This window comes from Papaver somniferum, chromosome 3 (genome assembly GCF_003573695.1).
Source record: "Papaver somniferum cultivar HN1 chromosome 3, ASM357369v1, whole genome shotgun sequence".
Taxonomy (NCBI): Eukaryota; Viridiplantae; Streptophyta; class Magnoliopsida; order Ranunculales; family Papaveraceae; genus Papaver; species Papaver somniferum.
The window spans coordinates 87,880,411-87,903,448 of NC_039360.1; the positions used below are offsets into that span (position 1 = coordinate 87,880,411).

The window sequence follows — 23,038 nt, forward strand, 5'->3', positions numbered from 1 at the left end:
TGCCTAAAAAAACATGAATTCTTTCCTTTATTTTTCCAGTTCCATTATTCCATGTCGAGGAAACACACAAAAACTCAAAATATCTCTCTCGTATCTCGTCCTCACAGAAATTTCTATGATGCGATTAGGTAAGTCTGATAAATTTGATGAGATTTGAGTTATTGTTTTCTTTCTTCCACAACTGCAGGTACATCTTTTGTTAATTTGACTTTGTAATTTCTATCTTAACTAAGACTAGAATTCATATCAAATTTTTGGGGTTTTATTAACATTTGACCCTTTTTTTTTACTCGGTCAAGGAAATAGAATAAAAAAGCGAAACTGTACAGGGGCAAGGCTATAATAGCGCTAAGCCAAAAGGCTGCACGCTAAAAAACCTAAAAACGATAGTAAACCTCTCCAGGCCATTCAACAGATTGAATAAAGCCTGGCCTACCCTCATAAAACTCATAATGTTCCTCAGCCAACAAACAAGCTTGTTTGGCCGAGACATCCGCTGAAAAATTAGCCTCTCTGTAGCTATGAACATAGCTAATATTGTTGTAAAAAGTCTTCGCTATTCTCCACCTCTGCATCAGTTGCCATGGTAATTCCTCTTTTTGAAGAGCAAAGAGGCAACTCATCGAATCCGATCTAACACACATGTTCTTCACACTCCATCTTTGAGCAACGACAGCACCATAGATAACCGCACAAACTTCAGCATAGAAGTTGGTCTGCCAGCCCAGACCAACGCACAGAACTCACAAAATTACCGAGTTGGAATCACGGATGACTACACCAGAACCAGCTTGCCCCGGGTTGCCAAGAGAAGCACCATCACAACAGATCATAATCTCACCAGGATTCGGTGGCATCCAAGTAACTTCAATTGGATCAGAGTGATCGCAAGATCTATGCTTCACTGTAAAGAAATTCACAATACGCAGATCATCCAAAGTATTATGCATATGGCCCTTCATTCTAATAGAGTTATCACGAATTACCTGATGAACCCTTCCTTTAAATTCCAGCCAACGAACCCGCATGTTATCGAAATAAGCTTTGTTACGCAACTTCCACAATTCCGTAACTATTGCAAGATTAGCAACAAGCCACAGGTCTTTTATCATTCTACTCCGCCCCTTTGCCTCCTTGTAAGAGGCCACGAGATCCTCGTTCGGTTTTATCTTAAAAATAGCAGCTGCCCAACTCCAAATCCGCTTAGCAATTTTGCAATGCCAAGTAATATGGCTAACATCTTCGCAATCATCCCTGCATAGTCGACACATAGAAGGCATCTCCCTAGCTGTCTTCTTCATAACATTATCATCAGTAGCACAACATTGCTTATGAAATAACTTCCAGTATTGAACACTCAAAGTAGGATGCACAACACTTCTAGAGAAAAGAGCTGCAACTGGCGAAACTTCGATAGGCCCACGAATGGCAGCCTTGGCCGACTTGACAGAGAAAATCCCCTTACTGTCCAAGTCCCAAATTTTATAATCATCTCCACCACCAATAAGAGGCAAATTATCAACATCAATATTGCATCGTATCATCAAATTCTTTAGTCTTTGGAGGAATAACCCAAGAGCCATCAACAATAATATCACTAACTTTAGCCTTAAAATCATTAGGGCCCTTTGTTGTGATACCAATACGTTGTGCAATTGAAAAATCAGCACACCAATTATCAAAAAATAAGGAAGTATTAGCACCGTTACCTATAATTGAGCGTGTATGCCTTTGCACAAAATTATGCACCAATCTGATTCCTGGAAAAACCGAAGAACCCAACTTATAATCAATCAAGTTGCCACTAACCTTGAAATATTTTTCCTTCAAAAATCTGGCCCAAGTCTTATTAGAGTCTCGAATCGAAACCCATAACTTCATAAGCATGGCCTTATTAACATCATTCAATTTCTTTAGACCAATCCCACCTTCACGCCTAGAACGGCATAAGTCATCATAAAGAACCGTGAAATGTTTGCGCTTCTCAGCATCCCCAGACCACAAAAAATTGCGAATGTCTCTCTCCACCGTTTGGATGGCCGTGCGTGGCCATTTATACACAGCCATTGAATGAAGCAAATAACTAGAGATTACTGATTTGATCAAAACTAAACGGGCTTGAAAAGACAAAAGCTTACCCTTCCAACCTGCTAGCTTATCCATAATCTTCTCCATTACTTGACGAACATGAATATGACGCACAATACCAGGTTTTAATTGGATTCCCAAATATTTATCTGGGAACAACGCCCTCTCCATGCCCATAAAGTTTGCAATAGCAACAACACGAGAATGTCTATCTCCACCATAATAGAATTTGCTTTTAGCATAACTAACATACTGCCCGGAAGCACGTTGATACATGCCAAGCATCTCCTTCAAATTCTGCAAACTATGAAGATTTCCTTTACAGAAAATAAGAATATCATCCGCAAAGAGTAAATGGGTTGGAGCCGCACCTTTCTTACTCACCATGTGGTGCATACTTCTGGTAGCAAACAACTTTGAGAGATTGCGGCTCAAAACATCTTCAATAAGAACAAATATCAAAGGTGAAAGAGGATCACCTTGACGAAAGCCTCTTGTAATACTGAAAAAACCTTCAGGGCTACCATTAATCATAATAGATATACGGGCAGAGTTAAGAATACTAAGCATCCACGAACACCATGCATCAGAAAAACCATATTGACGAAAAACTTCAACAACAAACTCCCAACTAACCGTGTCAAAAGCTTGGGCTATATCCAATTTAAGGCCAACATTACCATGTTTCCGTTCCACACTAATCTCATTGATCAGTTCAGAGGCCAATGCTATGTTCTCGTGAATGTTTCTTCCTTTCATAAACGCCACTTGCTCTTCAGAAATCAATTTGTTCAACACCGTGCCAAGTCTGGCGCCATAATCTTTGTAATGATTTTGAAGAAGAAGTTGCTTAAACCAATTGGCCTATAGTCTTTAATAGCATCAGACTTGTTATTTTTTGGGATTAGGACAATAAAACTAGAGTTAATTCCATTAGGAATTTTCTTCATCGCCCAACAGTTTGCAATAGCATTAAAAAGATCTCTAGAAATAATGTTCCAACAGACTCGAAAGAAAGAACCTGTAAATCCATCAGGGCCAGGTGCAGAATCCGCTCCCAAATCAAAAAAAGCTTCTCTAACCTCCTCCATTGACGGAATAGCATCCATGAAAGCACTCTCAGCAGCAGAGATGCTCTCATGATCATAATCAAACAGCCTCGGATCGATATGCACAGCTCAACCATTGAACTTTGCACGATAGTGATCAATAATGTAATATTTAATTTCATCCTGCAAAAACAAAGTAGAGTTAGTAGAAATCTTCAGTTCAGAGATGGTGTTTTGGCTTCTTCTCATTCGAATGGCATTGTGAAAGAAACGAGTGTTTTGATCACCATCCTCCAACCAACTAGTTCTCGATTTGTGCTTGAGCATAATGGCCAGCTCAGAACGCACATCATCAACAGCCTTCCTGGCGTCAGCAACCTTCAAAAATTGTAGCTCACAACTAACATTATGATCCAAAATATCATTCTCCTTATCAAGATTCAATTCCGCTTGTTTTAAGCGAAACTGAACATCTCCAAACACCGTTCTATTCCAAATCTTCAAAGCATCCTTCAATCTCTTCAACTTTGACGTAAAAACAAAAGGAGGAGCACCATCCAACCTAGCACTCCGATTATCTTTAACGAAATCCAAAAAAGATGGATGAGAAAGCCACATCTTCTGAATTCTAAAAGGAGCCCTCTTCGGCCTTGGACTATCAAAAACAAAACCCAAAAGAGGAGAATGGTCAGAGCAAATTCGCGGCATAGCTTTGCATCTCCAGTTAGCATACTTATCATGCCAAGCATCATTAATAACAACCCTATCATGCTTAGAAACAATTCTATGAATTCCACTCCGACAATTAGACCAAGTATATTTCTTCCCAATAGCATCTGCCTCCACCAAACCATTGTCAGAGATCCAGCTTCGAAACTCATTCATATAAATTTCTTTGATCGGCCTTCCACCACGGAATGGAAGAAAATCCCAGCCCCAGCTGCCGCCAAAGAGACCTCCTTGTCACCGCATCAGAAGAAGCATGCACAGCCGTAATATAACTACCAAAAAAATCTAAAGTGATAGCCTGCTTTGAAGAAGATAAAACACTCGTCCTTGCTAGAGTATTCCTCCAAAAGACCCAAATGTTACCTCTCTGGCCATGCACTTCATTAGTGATAACATCTTCACAAAAATCAATCAAATTAAGATTCCTAACAAAACGTGTAGTGCAACGAACCAGCGGCTCCGCAATACAAATAACATCAGGATTGTGCAAGCGATAAAACTCACTCAACTTGGCCCTTGCACCATCTTTAGCCAAGCCTTGAGCATTCCAATAAAAGACACACATTAATTAACTCTATTCCTCGTAGGGCTTTCCGAACCCTGTCTAGAAGATCTTCCACCGCGTGTTTGAACTTGACTAACAGCTGCCACAGCAACTGCCTTCTTCTTAGGAGCTTTTGATTTTTTCTTCTTGTTAGCCAACTCCTTCTTCTCATGATCATCTAATTCCTTATCAGCAAGGACTTCCAAATTCTTTGCCTCGTCTTCAACAATTTTGTAAGTGTTAGTTGCAACCATATCCATCTCATCTGTAATATCATCATCAGCCTCAATAACTTCCTTATCAATTTCCTCGGTCCCAGTTTCAAACATATTAGAAAGCGTTAAGTTCTCTAAAGATTTAGCTGGTGTAGATCTTCTTGAAGTCTTCGTGGCCTCACTAAAATTAGCCTCCTCATGAGCATCCATAGTAGTTGGATTATTAACTAGAGAATGATGCAAATTTAAAACCTGCTTCCTCAAATTCTCTAGCTTTGTTCGAGCAATATCTTGTTGAATTTTAGCAGCTGCAGCATCAGCCTCACGTTGCCTAGATGCCTCCTTCATGGCCTCATAATTCCTATAAGCTTCCATCTCCTGCATCTCCAAAGTGGTATCATCTTCCTTTGATAGATTATCATGCACAATCTCCGCAAGAACCGCACCAGCACTACGCAAGACCGATTCCACAGCGTCATTGCGGACAGATTCCGCATCCTCCTTACGTAACCCAGGTGAAATTTCACCACCAGCGTTTGCATCATCTTCGCATTGTTTAGATAGGCCACCATCCTCCATGAGCTGCACGGACTGTACAACATCCTCATTGTGAGCTTCAGCTATCGAAGAATCATCAGAATGCAGCACGGACAATGCAGCATCATCGTTATGCATCTCCGATTCTTTACCATCTTCTTCTAATGGACCACCATAACTATCACTATGCTCATGAAAGATTGTACGCTTACCAGTAGCCATCTCAATAATTGAATGCTTCTTCTTCAAAGTTATTGGATCTTCACCAGGCTTAGATTGGTCTTTTTCCAGGATTGGAGCATCAGACGACAAATTCTTCTTACCCTTAGGAATTCTTTCTTTTTGCCAGAAATTCTTAAGCTCATCCATATCAGCTTCTATTGCTTTTTTAATCTCAGGATCAGTTTCTACATCGGCCTTGTTTTTCAAATCATCAAACTTCTTTGTTCTACAATCAGATTTTTTATGACCAATAGATTTGCAATAATCTCAAAAGCTAGGCCTATTTAAAATTTCATAATCTTGAACAAAAATTTCGTCATTCTCTTCACCATCTATCAAAATCCTTCCCAAAGGTTGAGAAAAATCTATGTCAATCAAAGCTGCAGCAAAGTAACCATATTCATGGCGCAAAGTACGCGGATCAACCGAAACCGGCTTACCAAGCCCTCTTGCCATCCTAAAAATCGTCTCTTCATCCCAAAACTCCATTGGCAAAGCCGTGAAACGAACCCAAACTGCAGCTCTAGTAATCTTATCTTTCCCAGGATCAAACATAGGCGTCCATGGATGAATTTTAAGCTGTTAATTCCTGTTGCAGACTTAATCTTCCACGGACCATCGTAGATTACACGTTTTCGATCATCTTCATTGTCTAGCTTAATAACAAAGTATCCCTTCTTCCATGGAATAAATTGAACCGAACCAGATAGCTTCCATTGATTCACTCCACACAGCCTTAATCCTTGCATGAGTCTCGCGCGGGATCTTAATCAAAACATCATTATTTGTTGTAGAACGAATTGGAGGATGAGATAGTGTTTCAGCATCAATTCTTGATAAAACATGAGTTCTTCTCCTTAATATAGCCGCATAAGATCCACCTTGATTTCCATCTTCATGCGATTTCCTAAACGAGCCATGATTTCCATCTTCAATCCTAGACGCGTTATGATTGCCGGACTCCATCTGATTCCTTAACGCGTTAGGGTTTTGTTCTTCGTGCTGCCTCCCAAACTCAGATGAATTAGGGATCATAGCATTAGGGTTTGCGGGATGATTCCTAGGGATATAGATACTTTTTGTTCCTGATTGATTCCATATCCTTTTTGATTGATTATCATAACGATTGCTAAAAACTGGCGGATTATTGTCTTGATTTTGCGCCATTAGAGCGCAAAATCAAAAGAAACTTAAAAAACGCAAAGAGAAAAGAGGGAGAGAAAAAACCGGAGCTACACCACTATTAACATTTGGCCCTTGCAAGACACTACGAGGGATAGGCAGGGGCGGAGCCAACCCCATGCAAGGTATGCAGTTGCACCCCCTTAATTTTTCAAATCTCCATTGATTGTTGTGTTTTCAAAGCCAAAGAAACAAACGAGACCTTGTTTGCACCCCCTCAAAAACCCATACGGAAAGCAATTATTATTATTGTTAGATAACTTGGATTAGCAGAGATGTGTTCGTGTCAGCTTCTTCACTACCGAGTTTGTGCTTTCTCTATTTCATATCATCATAGAATCAATATAGTGATTCTTCAATTGACTGATTGATGTACACAACATCTAAACTCTAACAAAGATTTTCACCCAGCATTTGTAAATCTTCTCTTCTGATTCGTTGTACTTCCAACTCATAAAAAATTGAGGAATTTACTGATGTAAGAAGTGCAACTCTTCTTATTTCAAATTTTTAGTCTTTGCGCACTAATACAGTATACTTTATTTACGAAGGGGTTTCATAATTCCATCGTGAAAGAGGTGTTTATGAAAATCAGTTACATTTGATTGTTGTTTGCAATTACTTGTATAATGGAAGTTGAGAATGAGGTTGAAATCCACAAATTTGCAAAGATGATGTTTGAAGAAATGACTAAATGAAGTTACACATTTAGTTATTTGGAAATTAATTATAGGCAGGTTTGGTCCCATACTCCCATTTCCTCTATTGACTTCGGCATTTGCCATTGAAGAAAACTCCCTCGATATTCCTTCATTTCTCTATTCTTCTAGATCTCTTCTTATTTTAAACCATGAAGCCAATATCGAGAAAGATTTCGTTTTTGGAAAGAACATGAAGTATGTCTCTTTTAGGTGACTGCAACATGAATTTTGATGTGCGCTGGAAAAAAAACCTTGCACCCCCTCTCTCCAAATCCTGGCTCCGCCCCTGGGGATAGGCGCATACTTTCTGAAGCGTTCCCACAATAATGCTTCGAGAAACATTGAAATAATACATGACTCAATTTTCATAAAGCAATTAGAGACACTGGAATATACAACCAATGGGTCTAAGTTGGAGAATAATGAGCCCAAGAACAGACTAACAACAGGAAGTCTCTCACCTTTAGCCATTTTAATAGTGAAAGGAATCACAAATGGCTTCAACAAGTGTCCACTATCTTCAAGCACATCTCTGAATAACCACAAAGACAAGAAAGCATCAATGGTCAATGTACCATCAGCAGGCCTGTCAGGATCCTTATCTATCGGCCACCAATACCTCAACCACTAAGCATAACATTTGCTAGATGATTTATTAAATTCAAGCATCTTAGTTGTCAAAACTTCAGATATCACAGTTTCTTCTGCTGAGACCCCTTCAGGAAGATTACCTGTAACAGGAAGGTGAAACAAGACTGCCACGTCCTCCAAAGTAATGGTGAACTCTCCTCATCTTCATATGAAAGTATGAGTAGGAATACACCAAAGAGCGAGCAAGGCTACTATACCTCGTACGTCATGATAAGCAAACAAGTATCCAACTGCTCGAATGGCCTCAGTTATCTGTGCATGGTCTAACATGGATCGAACGTGGTCATGACCTAGCATATGCCTCGTCCATCCAGAAAACTCTGCTAAAGGTTTTCGAGAAAGCTTAAATTCTATGGGCGAAGCAGAATAATGTCCACCTTACAGACAAAACCGGATTTATGAGGAAACGAAATGCATAACCCAGAGGATACTTTTCGGTACCATACTGAACTACAAAGAAATCATCATCCGTGTTTGGAGTATTCTTAATCACTGATACTTCTTCTCCTTCATCGTCAATGGAATTATCATCATAGCTAGTGCCTGACATCTCTGCAAAGTAGTTGTAACATTCATACAATGCTTCTACTTCAGTATATCACTCATACAGGATGCAAGCTTCAGCAAAGCAACTGAGTTGAAGCACAACAATGGAATAATAAAGATACTGTTCACATCAATTAAAAGCGTCTACAAAAACGATAAGGGTTCCCTTTCTTGGGTCACAGTCCTACAAATGCTAAACCCATCAAATTGAATTCCTAGAAAATATTATATTTTCATCAAAATATCTCATTACTTCAATTCACGGCTTTTCTCAGCTGAATTCCATGGGTTAATAATAAATATTCACTTTTCGGGCATATGGGCACCACCTAGTAAGCCCCGAGAAAATGGTGCGAGTGTACTTATCAATAATACACGAACGCGCACCCAAAAATATAGACGAACGAGGAAATATGGAGAGATAAGGAATAATTAAAAAAAAAAGTTTGGAAGAGGCGTCACGGGACCGGGCCCACCAACCAGTCGGCCATGCCATGATCGGTCCCACGCCTTTCCAATTACTTATATTATTATTATCATTATTATTATTATTTTATTTTTTATTATTGAAAAAGCGGGGGTCTAACAACACCACCCAATATTTCGCTTAGCAATCTGTATGGACTAACTCCGAAATACTTTGCTAGAGAATCAACTAGACAGTCAGACTCAATCTAGATAAAAGTATCTCAAGGAGTTAATATCTCTCTCTTGATTTGATTTTTACTCAAGCTAAAAATAATAGCGAGTCTTTATCAAATACAAGGAATACTTGGACGGTACCAAAGACCAATGTCCAAGGATCAATCAATATCAATCAACAACCAAAGGTTGGATTTCCAATTGATGATCACGAACGCACAACATGTGTTATTCCAATTATATAAAATATAATGCGGAAAAGAAATAACACAGACACCAGAAATTTTGTTAACGAGGAAACCGCAAATGCAGAAAAACCCTGGGACCTAGTCCAGATTGAATACACACTGTATTAAGCCGCTACAGACACTAGCCTACTGTAAACTAACTTCGGACTGGACTATAGTTGAACCCCAATCAGTCTCCCACCGATCCAAGGTACAGTTGTACTCCTACGCCTCTGATCCCAGCAGGATACTGCGCACTTGCTTCCCTTAGCTGATCTCACCCACAACCAAGAGTTGTTGTAACCCAAAATCACAGACTTGATAATAAACAAATCTGTCTCACACAGAAAAGTCTATAAGAGGATAAATCTGTCTCCCACAGATAAACCCTGGGTTTTGTTCCGTCTTTAGATATAAAATCAAGGTAACAGGAACCAATTGATAATTCGGTCTTATATTCCCGAAGAACAACCTAGATTAATCAATCACCTCTCTACAATCCTTCCTGACTACACAAGCGGATTGTCGAGGAATCATAAACAGTGAGACGAAGATGTTTGTGACTTCTTTATCTTGCCTATCGGAGAACTCCCACGATCTCAAGTCAATCAATCGATTGTACTCGTACGATAGAAGATGCAAGATCAGATCACACAACTACGATAAAAGTAGTATCGGTCTGGCTTCACAATCCCAATGAAATCTTTAATTCGTTAACCTGATTTTAGAGAAGAAAATCAAAGGTTAATGGAGATCGACTCAAGCAGGCGCACTAGTAGCACACAGACGTGTGGGGCTTAGTTTTTCACAATGCTAGATGTCTCCTTTATATAGCCTTCAAATCAGGGTTTTGCCTTAGTTACAAAGCAATCCTTATTCACCGTTAGATGAAAAACTGATTTAGATTCAAGCTAATATTTCTCAACCATTAGATCGAAAACTTAGCTTGTCACACACACTTGGGTAGACGTTTACTGGGTTCGTGAAAACCATGCCCAAACGTGTATGTGTATGTTGGTTCAATATAGTAACCCAAAAGGTTAACCATATGAGTATTTCATATTAACCTTGTTCTTCTTCGCCATAACTAGTTCAATTGACTCAAATGAACTAGTTAAAGAGTTGTTCAATTTCAATGAGATCTTATGTAACTACACAAGACACAATTAAAACATAAATGATTCGATTTGATTGAATTGGCTCATGAACATTATAGCCACGGTTTGCATAAATCATTCCTTAGTAATTTAATGTTTCATGTTCAGAGCACATCTTTAGATCATAGCCTCTTAAGTTCACAAACAAGTTCGCGGACTTAAGTTAATCGGTTGAGTTTTCCAAACTCAGCAAATTCTAAGGATGAGAACTTCCGCCAGTTCGCGGACTTAGCACACAAACGAGTTTTGGAAAATCCCAGCAGAAATTCTCAGTCGAGAACTTTTGACAGTTCGCGGACTTGGCAAGCCAATTCCACAATCCTCCTGATTTCTCTTGATCAACAAAGTTCGAAAACTTCGGTTCAAGGAATACATGGTTATGTACTCTAAACTCTCATTTCAATCATTGAGACATTCTCAGAGGACGCTATGTAGCCGTTATTCACAGACTGATTCACGTCAGAGCAATTCTCAAAGTGATTGAAACTTTTCATGACTTTCATCACTAGGTGAAGATAAACTTAATCATAGAGAAACGCTTTACCAACACATGATTTCGAGATAAAAGATAAGCAATGAATGCTCAGCTCGAAATGTCAAATGTGCATGATCTAGTTTATATAGCATACGACTTTTGTCTCATAAGAAGTAGGAGATAGAATAGATAGACTTTTGAGTGATAGATAAGTTCAAGTCTCCACATACCTTTTTTTTGATGAAGTTCCACGGTTCCTTGTATAGATCTTCGTCGTTGTACGATGAATCGCCATGAAGTCCTTGAGCTCAACTACACTTTTCTATCCTAGTCCGAGACTTAGCTATGTAGGCTAGAAATTAAGACTTATAGTTTTGATCACTAACATTGACAAACATGCTTGAGATATAAACGCATGCGAGGTTTACCGAGCTATGCTCTAACAATCTCCCCCTTTGTCAATCTTAGTGACAAAACTATTAATACATATGGAATACAAAAAAGATAAACTTTAGTGGCTCCTATTCCATAATCTAATCTTCAACGTTCCTTGAAATCTTCGTCCTTACAAGTACTCCAATGATCCCAAAGGCTGTAAGTTTAGCACCATCGTTGTTGAAGATCCGTAGCTATAACAATGAGAGAAATCGAGATTCTCGATCATTATTATACAGTGTTATAGTATTATTATATAACATCAAAGTCCAATTGTATCACGACTTTAACAATAATACTACGGTGATACGTATCACTCCCCCTTAGTCAATACTCCATCTCGATCATGGAAACCACTCCCCCTTACACAATGATCCGAAAACCATATGTATTTGTAGTGTGAACTACAATATTTCTCCCCCTTTTTGTCAATAAAATTGGCAAAGGTACAAGAATGGGATCATAATGAAATTACCACAAGAGACATTTCATGACCAAAAGAAAAATACATACCAACTTAATTTAGATGCAATCTAATAGCCGAAACTAAAAGCATTCATCAAGGAGTTTTAAGATACAAGATAGCCCCTATAAAATTCCACAGCCGCACTCCCCGCGAGATATTACCATTAAGCACAAGTTCAAAAGAACTCTCCCCCATTTGATGTCATTCCCGAGAGAACAACAAGAACGACCTTAATTTCGAAAGAAAAGAAGTATTTTTTATTGGACACCAAAAACCATGAGAATGATTTTCTATATCCAAAACTCAACTAAATTAACCACAAGTAAACCCATGATTAATTCAATTGGAATACACAACTAAATAAAAACCACAAAAGTGATCAATTTAATTGAAAGTGCTCAACATAAGTAAACTCACGGAGTTACGACTAAGTCAATCACACGGAGATGACTAACTTAACCGTTCAAATACTCAACATAAGGAAAACCTTACGGTATATATGACTACATTAACCAAAGAACATGATAGTGTAGCCTTTCATATACTCAACATAAGAACTTGTGGAATATATGAAAACTCAACTAGATTAATTACAAGAGAACCTATAATTAATCTAATTGGAATACAAATAACCAAACTAATCACTGAAGTAATCAATTTAATTATTTTGGGCTCAACATAAAAGAACTTATGGAACCCCGACTAAGTTCATCATAGAATATGACAACCTTAACCGTACATGTCCTCGATATAAGAAAGAAAACATATGGAGTACAAACTAAATAACCAAACAAGTTGATTAATTTAGTTCTTAATGCTCGACATATAACATCTTATGGAACAACCAACAAAGCCAAGGTAAATCGACTTAGTTGTAAGGTGCTCAACATAAGACACACAATGGAGCCTTCACGGAAAAACATAATAAAATGGATCAATGAAGATCAATACCGTGGATAATCATACAAGGATCTATTCTATTTTCCATCATAACGACATAATAGACTTTATCCTTGTTGAACAAAATATTTTATCCTATTTTCCATCAAATTAATAATTACATAGGCTTACCTTTGTATATGTCAAAAGTCCATTCGTCCTTTCATCAATACGAATACTGATTCATGAACAACTTTACTTTTGACTGCAATATGGGACCTTCAAATTCACGGTCGTAAACAATACATATCCCATAAAAATATTGCAATATCAAAAACCATTAAAATACTGCAATAAACATCACCCTCCAAATATTTTTAGAATTTAATACCGATAAACCTAAAAAATAACATAAGAAGATGAAAACAAAAATAGCTATGTGTAGTCACAATCATCGCTATTCAAAGCACTATTTATTCTTCCAACTAATCCAAAAATAAGACTTACTAGGTATTCAACTAGAACCAAGATCATACGAAACGCTAAATCTTGTCTGCAACCAGGGATTGAACAAAAATGAGTTCCTCAGTTGCCTTCCTTAGTTCGTCTTTTAGGTAGTCTAGATTCCATGTTGCGATACCAAGCTGTTCGCGAACGATCTTAAAGCATCCAAGAAGATTTCCTACCAATTGTGAAGAAATCTGAATTGGCAGTTTGTCTTCGTTTTCATGATCAAGAGCATGAAAGCATGAGATATCAATAGGACATAGCTCAACATCATCAACTTTGTTGCTTCCCTTCATTGTGCACCAAAAAGGATTTTAGAACATCTTTTTGCACCTTTGGAACACAATATATATATATATATATATATATATATATATAAGAAATTCCTTCAAACCCTAGGAACCATGAAGTTCGTGAGGGTTGGTGCGTGTACTAGAGAAACGGGCCTATGATAGACCAGGAAGCCCAAAATATATGTTGAGGAGCAAACGGAATAAAGTAACAACAAATGCAGTACAATCCTGACAGCTTTCTCAAGACGAAAAATCCTGAGAATCAAGAGCATCCCTTTTTAACAAGACAGAAATTAAAAAGAGATGCAACATGAACATGTCAGGGTGTAATAAGATGAGCATCTTGCTCATCATTGTTTACTTCTTCTTTTTCCTTTTCATCGGTATTTAATAAACTACCTGGTTTAGTTGAAGAAGTATTATCAAGATAAGATTTAGAAGTACCTGGGTTAACAGCATTCCATGTTTTCTTGATATTCCGTCTTAGTCTGTTTATGTGAATCTTCAGATCAGAGACACGATTGTTGACATGTAAGAAGTCTGAATTGGAAGTCTTGGATTCACAGTCCTTTTTGAGAGAATTTGAGGAACCTGACCTTTTCTTCCTTCTGTTCCTTTTTCTCTTTTCAGACTGATTTAACAGATCCGTTAGATTTTTTCCATTATTTTTTCTTCCTTTGTAGAAATCCTTCGAAGGAACATGGCAAGGATCAACTTTATCACACTTCCTCCCTTGATAGCGAGATTCATTGATTCTGCCAATCTGTGATACAGGTGTAACAACTTCTTTAGACATCCACGTAAGAATGTTACGAAGTTTTTCATTCCTTTTCTGAATACAACATCTTTGCTCAGAGTGTACTTTGTTCCCGTAAAAATAACAGTGAAAGGATTTATATTCAGTGGTTCTCTTACTAGCAGACTTTGTTGGAGTAGAATCCTTGTTCTTGCAAGATGACACAGGTCTTTCACATGAAGTATTATTAATGTCTCTAACAAAGTTGATCTTACCTGTGCTTGGAATGTCTATACCTTTATATCCCAGACAACGGGTATCACGATGTTCTTTACATGCTCCAAGCATAGATGATAGCTTTGTAGAGTTAATGTTAAATATCTTCAGATTTTCCTCCAGAGATTTTACCTTCTCAAGCGCAGAGGCAAGTTCAGTTTTCAAGGATTTTTCTTTGGTAAGAAACTGATGTTCTTTGTCCTTGAACCATTTACGCTGAGATTCATATCTTGCTTCAGTTTCGTCAAGCCTTTCTTTTAACACATCGAGGTTACGAAGAAGATTATCGCATTCAGTTTTTTTTAGCGTACCTCTTCTTCATGATCTTTAACGTTAGATTGTAATAGTTAGTATCCACCATCATAACCCTTGAAGAGTTTTCTCAATTTTCTGGTTTCTTGACAGAGAGGACCCATGAATTTTCTCAGGAAAGCAGTTGTCTTGGTTTCTTTTAATTCACGATTAAACAACATGATATATTTGAGAAAATTCCTTATCAACGCTCTATTCTTCTTCTGAATCACTGTCATCTGAAAGATCATCCAACTGTTCATCAAGAGATTTTTTCCAGTTGAATGCAGATTCGGCAGAAGGAGACGAGAAGGAGTTTTTCTCAAAGGTTTCAGATCTCTGAATCTTATCTGAATAACCTTGACCTGATGTTGCGTTATCATAGATAGTACTCTTGTCCATAGAGTCAGATTGCTACAAACACAGACTGATGAGGTCTTAAACGTGTTTGCATGCTCTGATTCCAATTGAAAAAGCGGGGCTCTAACAACACCACCCAATATTTCGCTTAGCAATCTGTATGGACTAACTCCGAAATACTTTGCTAGAGAATCAACTAGACAGTCAGACTCAATCTATATAAGAGTATCTCAAGGAGTTAATATCTCTCTCTTGATTCGATTTTTACTCAAGCTAAAAATAATAGCGAGTCTTTATCAAATACAAGGAATACTTGGACGGTACCAAAGACCAATGTCCAAGGATCAATTAATATCAATCAACAACCAAAGGTTGGATTTCCAATTGATGTCCAGAAATTTTGTTAACGAGGAAACCGCAAATACTGAAAAACCCCGGGACCTAGTCCAGATTGAATACACACTGTATTAAGCCGCTACAAACACTAGCCTACTGCAAACTAACTTCGGACTGGACTATAGTTGAACCCCAATCGGTCTCCCACCGATCCAAGTTACAGTTGTACTCCTACGCCTCTGATCCCAGTAGGATACTGCGCACTTGATTCCCTTAGCTGATCTCACCCACAACCAATAGTTGTTGTAACCCAAAATCACAGACTTGATAATAAACAGATTTGTCTCACACATAAAAGTCTATAAGAGGATAAATCTGTCTCCCACAGATAAACCCTAGATTTTGTTCCGTCTTTCGATATAAAATCAAGGTAACAGGAACCAATTGATAATCCGGTCTTATATTCCCGAAGAACAACCTAGATTAATCAATCACCTTTCTACAATCCTTCCTGACTACACAAGCGGATTGTCGAGGAATCACAAACAGTGAGACGAAGATATTTGTGACTTCTTTATCTTGCCTATCGTAGAACTCTCACCATCTCAAGTCAATCAATCGATTATACTCGTACGATAGAAGATACAAGATCAGATCACACAACTACGATAAAAGTAGTATCGGTCTGGCTTCACAATCACAATGAAGTTTTTAAGTCGTTAACCTGATTTTAGAGAAGAAAATCAAAGGTTAATGGAGATCTACTCTAGCGGGCGCACTAGTAGCACACAGACGTGTGGGGATTAGTTTTGCACAATGCTAGATGTCTCCTTTATATAGCCTTCAAATCAGGGTTTTGCCTTAGTTATAAAGCAATCCTTATTCACCGTTAGATGAAAACCTGATTTAGATTCAAGCTAATATTTCTCAACCGTTAGATCGAAAACTTAGCTTGTCACACACACTTGGGTAGACGTTTACTGGGTTCGTGAAAACCATGCCCAAACGTGTACGTGTATGTTGGTTCAACATCGTAGACCAAAAGGTTAACCATATGAGCATTTCATATTAACCTTGTTCTTCTTCACCATAACTAGTTCAATTGACTCAAATGAACTAGTTAAAGAGTAGTTCAATTGCTATGAGATATTATGTAACTACACAAGACACAATTGAAAGAAAGATGATTCGATTTGATTGAATCGGCTCATGAACATTATAGCACGGTTTTCATAAAGCATTCCTTAGTAATTTAATGTTTCATGTTCAGAGCACATCTTTAGATCATAACCTCTTAAGTTCACAAACAAGTTCGCGGACTTAAGTTAATCGGTTGAGTTTTTCAAACTCAACATAAATTTTCGGGATGAGAACTTCCGCCAGTTCGCGGACTTAGCACACAAACGAGTTTTGGAAAATCCCAGCAGAAATTCTCGGTCGAGAACTTCCGACAGTTCGCGGACTTGGCAAGCCAATTCCACAATCCTCCCGGTTTCTCTTGATCAACAAAGTTCGAAAACTTCGGTTCAAGGAATACATAGTTATGTACTCTAAACTCTCATTTCAATCATTTAGACATTCTCAGAGGACGCTATGTAACCGTTATTCACAGACCGATTCACGTCAGAGCAATTCTCAAAGTGATTGAAACTTTTCATGACTTTCGTCACTAGGTGAAGATAAACTTGATCAAAGCGAAACTCTTTACCAACACACGATTTCGAGATAAAAGATAAGCAATGAATGCTCATCTCGAAATGTCAAATGTGCATGATCTAGTCTATATAACATACGACTTTTGTCTCATAAGAAGTAGGATATAGAAGAGATAGACTTTTGAGTGATAGATAAGTTCAAGTCTCCACATACCTTTTTGTTGGTGAAGTTCCATGGTTCCTTGTACATATCTTCGTCGTTGTATGTGGAATCGCCATGAAGTCCTTGAGCTTAACTACACTTTTCTATCCTAGTCCGAGACTTAGCTATGTAGTCTAGAAATCAAGACTTATAGTTTTGATCACTAACATTGACAAACATGATTGAGATAGCAACGCATGCGAGGTTGACCGAGCTATGCTCTAACAATTATTACTATTGGATAAAGAGTATTACATTAACTAGTTTGAAGCCTAACAAGCTAAGCTCCAACAACATACTACTACATTAATTGAACAGGTTGTTGTACTAACCTACCAGCGAGCCTCATGGGTAACCTAGCCAAGGGAGCCGAAGCGGATGGGGGGGATGAGATTGTGTCACAAGGGGGGCAAACTAACACTACCTTCCATGTTAATATCTGCAATATTACGCTATTGGGGACTCGAACCTGGGACCTCCTGGAACGCATGAAATTTTTGATAACGGGGATGACCAGCTGAGCTAGGAAAACTCCATGTTATTATTATTATTATTATTATTATTATTATTATTTCCCTCATCTCTTGAAACTCTCTCGTTTGAGCAAAACTCCTAGTTTTCCATATTTCTCTAAATATTTCTCAAAGTTGGAAAGTTGAAAAACTAATAATAAAAATAGGAAAGAGACAGGGGACTGGGCCCGCCATCCGGCCATGCTATGGCCTTGGCCGGTCCCATGCCCCTCCAATTCCTTATTTTATTATTATTTCTCTCATCTCTTGAAACTCCCTCGTTTAAGCATACTTTTGGTTTCCATATTTCTCTAATATTACTTAAATCTCCAAAAAGTCAGAAAAAGTCAAATGGTCCCACGACCATCCGGACTTCTCGCGGAAAATGTTAAAATTCCGTTATTTTAATATTCTTAAAATAATGGTCACACGAGTAAATACCTACTTGATCATTCATGCAAAATTGAGAGTTTCAGTCAACATCAAACTCTTCTGAAAATCCAAAATATTGCTCGAACGTCCAACAAAAATACCTAAAATTCTCAGGAATGGACGCGCGAGGGGCATGGTGGCCCATGCACCACCATGACCGAACTTGGTCGGTCCCTTGGCCATCATGGCCGATCGGTCCCACGTCTCTCCATTAATATTTTAATAATAATAATTCATATATTTCATGATTCTCCAATAATCAATCCTCGTTCAAGGATATTTCCGCACGCTCGGTCGTCCACCCACCACCAATGGCCGGATCTCATGCCCATTGATTGATCGATATTTCTCCACCCACATTGGATAATTGTCCATCTCCAGGAACCAGAGTTCTCCAATATTAAGGTACTGGATTTATGATAATTCGATAAACGTCGGTAACTTTTATATTTATCCAACAATCAATATTTTAATTTATATTTAATGTTCGGCTACCAACATTTTTGCTTGACCGAGCAACATGGTTCGAACAAACGACCGTTCAATAATCACAAATCCAATACTTTGATTCGTACTTTGTCATTCGACCATTCATGACATATTAGATCATGAACGAGCATTCTGCATAATTCAGCAACATCTGTCGAATACTCAACATATCAGAATAGGTCCATGATCGAGAAATCCCATCGGACGCGTCAATCCAAATTATCAAAACATCATTATTACCTCAACTGGTAAAATGATATATCACAATTCATCAAGACTTAACGTTTGTGCATTGTTCTACCTCAACTGGTAAAATGATATATCACAATTCATCAAGACTCAACTTATATCCATCATTCTGTCTCGGCAGACACTTTATGCTCAATCCATGAGTCTCAGAGCATAACACATTATTTCATTATGCTCGAATCATCAAGGCTAAGATTCATGTCTAGTTAAGTCAACAATTGACCAATTAAATACACGTCTGCCTTGTAGACTCCATATTCATGAGACATAAATCACGTCACATGGGGGATATTCACTAGGGTTTTTCTATGGAAGCCTACAACACGTGTGTACACCCACGACGAGAAATATGAGTAAGTCGTGTAAGCAGTTGAATGATTAACAAAGTAATGGATGGAAAATCAACCAAGTATCCCGCATAACGTGGAACTGGTTCAAACACGATTTCCACTTTACCAGTCTTTCACTTCTCGGCAACCGTCACACTTACTGGGGTCAATGTATCTACTACTCTTGCAATATAAATAGGTTCCTCAATCCACGATTGAACAACATAAGAAAACTTAACTCAATGGAACTCAGTCGAACTTATCAGAATTCACCGACGTTTCGTCAAACTTGCAGAAGTCTCTAACACATATACAATCCTTCAATCATTGTTGATCTCACACATCTCAGCTTCCCTCCTACAGATCGACCCTCATCCCTCTTTGTGACCGAATTGACTCTGGAACGGCCATTGTCTTGGTTTAGGCCGGAGTCCTACAGATTGATCTCTCGAACTCAAAGCACTCATGTGCAGTGCATCTGTTTTGTAAAGGTTTGGGCAATTTGCTCGATCGAGGAATGGCTCGTCTCTCCACTTTTTATCAAAACCAGCAAATCATTTTCACCCATCTATAACCGTATGTTGTCTGCTTTTGAGGTGGATCCCTAATCAAATGCTTTTGGTTCGTTTGAGAGCATCTGAAGCTTCTCTAGGTGTATAAAAGGCTAGTAGGAATTGTAACATAAAATCTATTATGTGCAACGGATTTTGATTTTTTTTTGCTAGTTCTTTTTGTTGTGCATTATTCTTTTTGCTACGCTTGTCTTAAAATCCTGGATTCTCCGCTGGTCTAGCGTTGATGGAGTAATTCATTTGATTTTCTTTAGCCTTTAATGGGAGGTGACATGATGGATATTTACTGGTTTCATTAATCCTTGTCGTTTTTATTTTATTTTTGTTAGTTTTTTTTTTCTTTCTCTCACCTTTCAGTAAGTTAGGCTTATGTCCCCCTCTTTATTTTATCTTTTTCTTCATATATATATATATTTATTTATTTATTTATTTTGGATAAACAAGAAACCTTTTCATTAGCGATAATTTGAGGTTACAATGAGTTTAAGATCAAAAATAAGAGAATACAAAGAAACAAGATCATATCGTAAGAGTACAATACCGAGAAAACTGACTAGAGAAAGAGAAGGATTACCGGAGTAAGACAAATACAAGTATGAATAAGATCCGATTAAATTGGAGGAAGAATAGTTCTTTTCGTAATTAAATTCCAACCATTTAGTTTGATTTTCTTCTATAGAAAGATGTGCTCCCAAAATAGGAGTGATCCGCTCAAATCTCTTGTAATTAGGGATGGAGATTTCGTCATCAAAAAATCACCGTCGTAGTTTCCGTCGCCGGATAAATTAATGATGAAAATTTCTTCTCCGGAGACAACAAAGATGATGGTTTCTTCATTGTAGAACATCTCGATTGATCTTAAAACCCAAACTAATAACCAAGAACTTTCATTAATGCGCGGATAAACCTTCAAAAAAGGGATAAAACCACCATAATGGTGTAGATAACTAAATAACATGATAACGACTAAACTAAACTTACTAAATAACCTAGAAATCAAGAAAAATGAAGAAACCTGCTCAGATCTAGCCCCAAACAGACCAGATCTAGGCAGAGAAAGAGTTACCAGAGGTGTTTTTGTTGGAGAAGAAGAATGGGGAGAGAGAGGTGAGAAAGGTTAACAATAAAGTGCTTGTTCATTTTCTTTATAATTTAATCCCCAGAGTTTGCTCAAAAAAAAAAAAAAAACTTAGTAAAATGGAAAAGTAAAGAAAATGGGTAACGAGAAATAGAGATTATAGCCAACTCACTATTTAGATCCATAAGGTCGGTTCCTATGCACATGACATTTGTGTCAGTTTGCCATTTATGCACCACTGTATATGGGCATAACAAAGTGATAAACATAAATGGCTAAGTAGGAAATGTGCCACTTACTCAGTCAAGGTGGAGTGTCTATCGAGCGGTAGATTCTTGACTACTCGTTAGAGACTACACCGCGCGGTCAAGTTGAAGCCTCCAGCAGTCGAGATCCGATGGCTACAAATATATGACCCCGCAATACTCAACTCTAATATCTTTTCGACTCACATCTCTCTACACTTCTCGATCTCTCACTCAAATTTGTTATAATCTAAAATAAAATTCACCATTTTACTCCCACCTTCTCTACAGTTTATTATTGTCTAATTTTCTTTAATATGGCTTCTCAATCTGATTTTCAAACTGGCTGGCGTAACAAATTAGTTCGGGGTGCAAGGTTTGACGTAGCCGAAGATGTAATGACCGTCACTCCATCGATATTGTCCCAACTTAGCCATTGCGTCTATCCGGCAGTGTGGGGTTTTCAACGGGCATCGCTGCGGTAATCCAGCAGCCACTTCCCAGGAGGTCACCCATCCCAGGATTGCTCCCGCCCGAGCACGCTTAACTTCAGAGTTTTCTGCCAACTCTGGAGCCAATTATGTTGAAGGCCTCGTTTTTAGGAAAGGACAAACCATTACTTATTTTCCGTTCGGCCAACCACTGCTGAATATCGGGGTATTACAATACCACCACCTTAAATTGGAGCCATCATCGGCTCCGGAATATATATACAATCCCAGATCTCCGACGTTCCCTACCTCTCATGAGAAACACCTGGACCAACCCCGTCCAGTGTACCTTCCCAGCCTCTGTAGGAGACCCGTCGTCGGCTCTGATACCATTTGTAATGACCCGTCACTCCACCGATATTGTACCCACTTATCCACTGCGGCTATCCGGCAGTGTGGGGTTTTCAACGGGCATCACGGCGGTAATCCAGCAGTAACTTCCCGGGAGGTCACCTATCCCAGGATTGCTCCCGCCCGAGCACGCTTAACTTCAGAGTTTTCTGCCAACTCTGGAGCCAATTGTGCTGAAAAGGCCTCGGTGTTAGGAAAGGACAAACCATTACTTATATTCCATTCGGACAACCACTGCAGAATATCGGGGTAGTACAATAAGCGTGCTCTATCGGGAGTAGTCACAGGTTGGGTGACCTCTCGAAAAGCTACTCCTGGATAACCGCAGTTAGGGCTGCACATGGGTCGGTTTGGGTCGGTTTTGGCCTCACCCACCACCCAACCCACTGATGGCGGGTAACAGAAGTTGTCACCCGCAACCGACCCAACATCACAATGGGTCGGTTTTCGCCCGACCCACATTACGGCGGGTTTGGTCGGGTGGGCGGTGGGTTACCCACCATAAAATAAAATGACATTACAGATTTAGAAAGTGTTTACTTAATAGTGTTTACTGTTTACATAATAAAGTTGATGCAAAGTTGCAAACTACAAAGTGATAAAGCTAACAATAAAAAGGAACAGAGTTCAATTGTTCAAAGCTCAAAAGATAAAAGAGTGCATTACTATTGAGTATTGCCTACTATACTAAAGCCTAGTATGTAAATTAGTTACAGACTTACAGTAACAAAGATGAACTCAGAAATATCAAGCTATTGACAATGACCCTTGGCGTCATTACCTTGTCTAAGCCAATAGGAATCAGTCATCTATGACAATGGAAGAAGCAGCAAGGTCACCGAATAGCTCTGCAAGCGAAATGAACAATTAGAATGAATGAAAGGGTAGA

General features: G+C 38.5%; 1 protein-coding gene across 1 annotated transcript; it reads right to left on the minus strand.

The window, feature by feature from the left end:
- Positions 1-743: 743 nt before the first annotated feature.
- Positions 744-3,197, minus strand: LOC113359707. Its single transcript, XM_026603298.1, has 2 exons — positions 3,110-3,197; positions 744-1,288 (listed from the first exon to the last, which is right to left on the minus strand). Exons 1-2 carry the CDS (start codon positions 3,195-3,197, stop codon positions 744-746), a joined length of 633 nt encoding a protein of 210 aa, XP_026459083.1.
- Between the last annotated feature and the right edge of the window lie 19,841 nt (positions 3,198-23,038).

Excerpts from the sequence above, each read along its gene's own strand:
- LOC113359707 (XM_026603298.1), bottom strand. The coding sequence starts at position 3,197 with ATGGATGCTATTCCGTCAATGGAGGAGGTTAGAGAAGCTTTTTTTGAT. Across the intron at positions 1,289-3,109 it reads TGGCCCTGATGGATTTACAG|CTAGGGAGATGCCTTCTATG; the intron begins GTTCTTTCTTTC and ends TGAAGAAGACAG.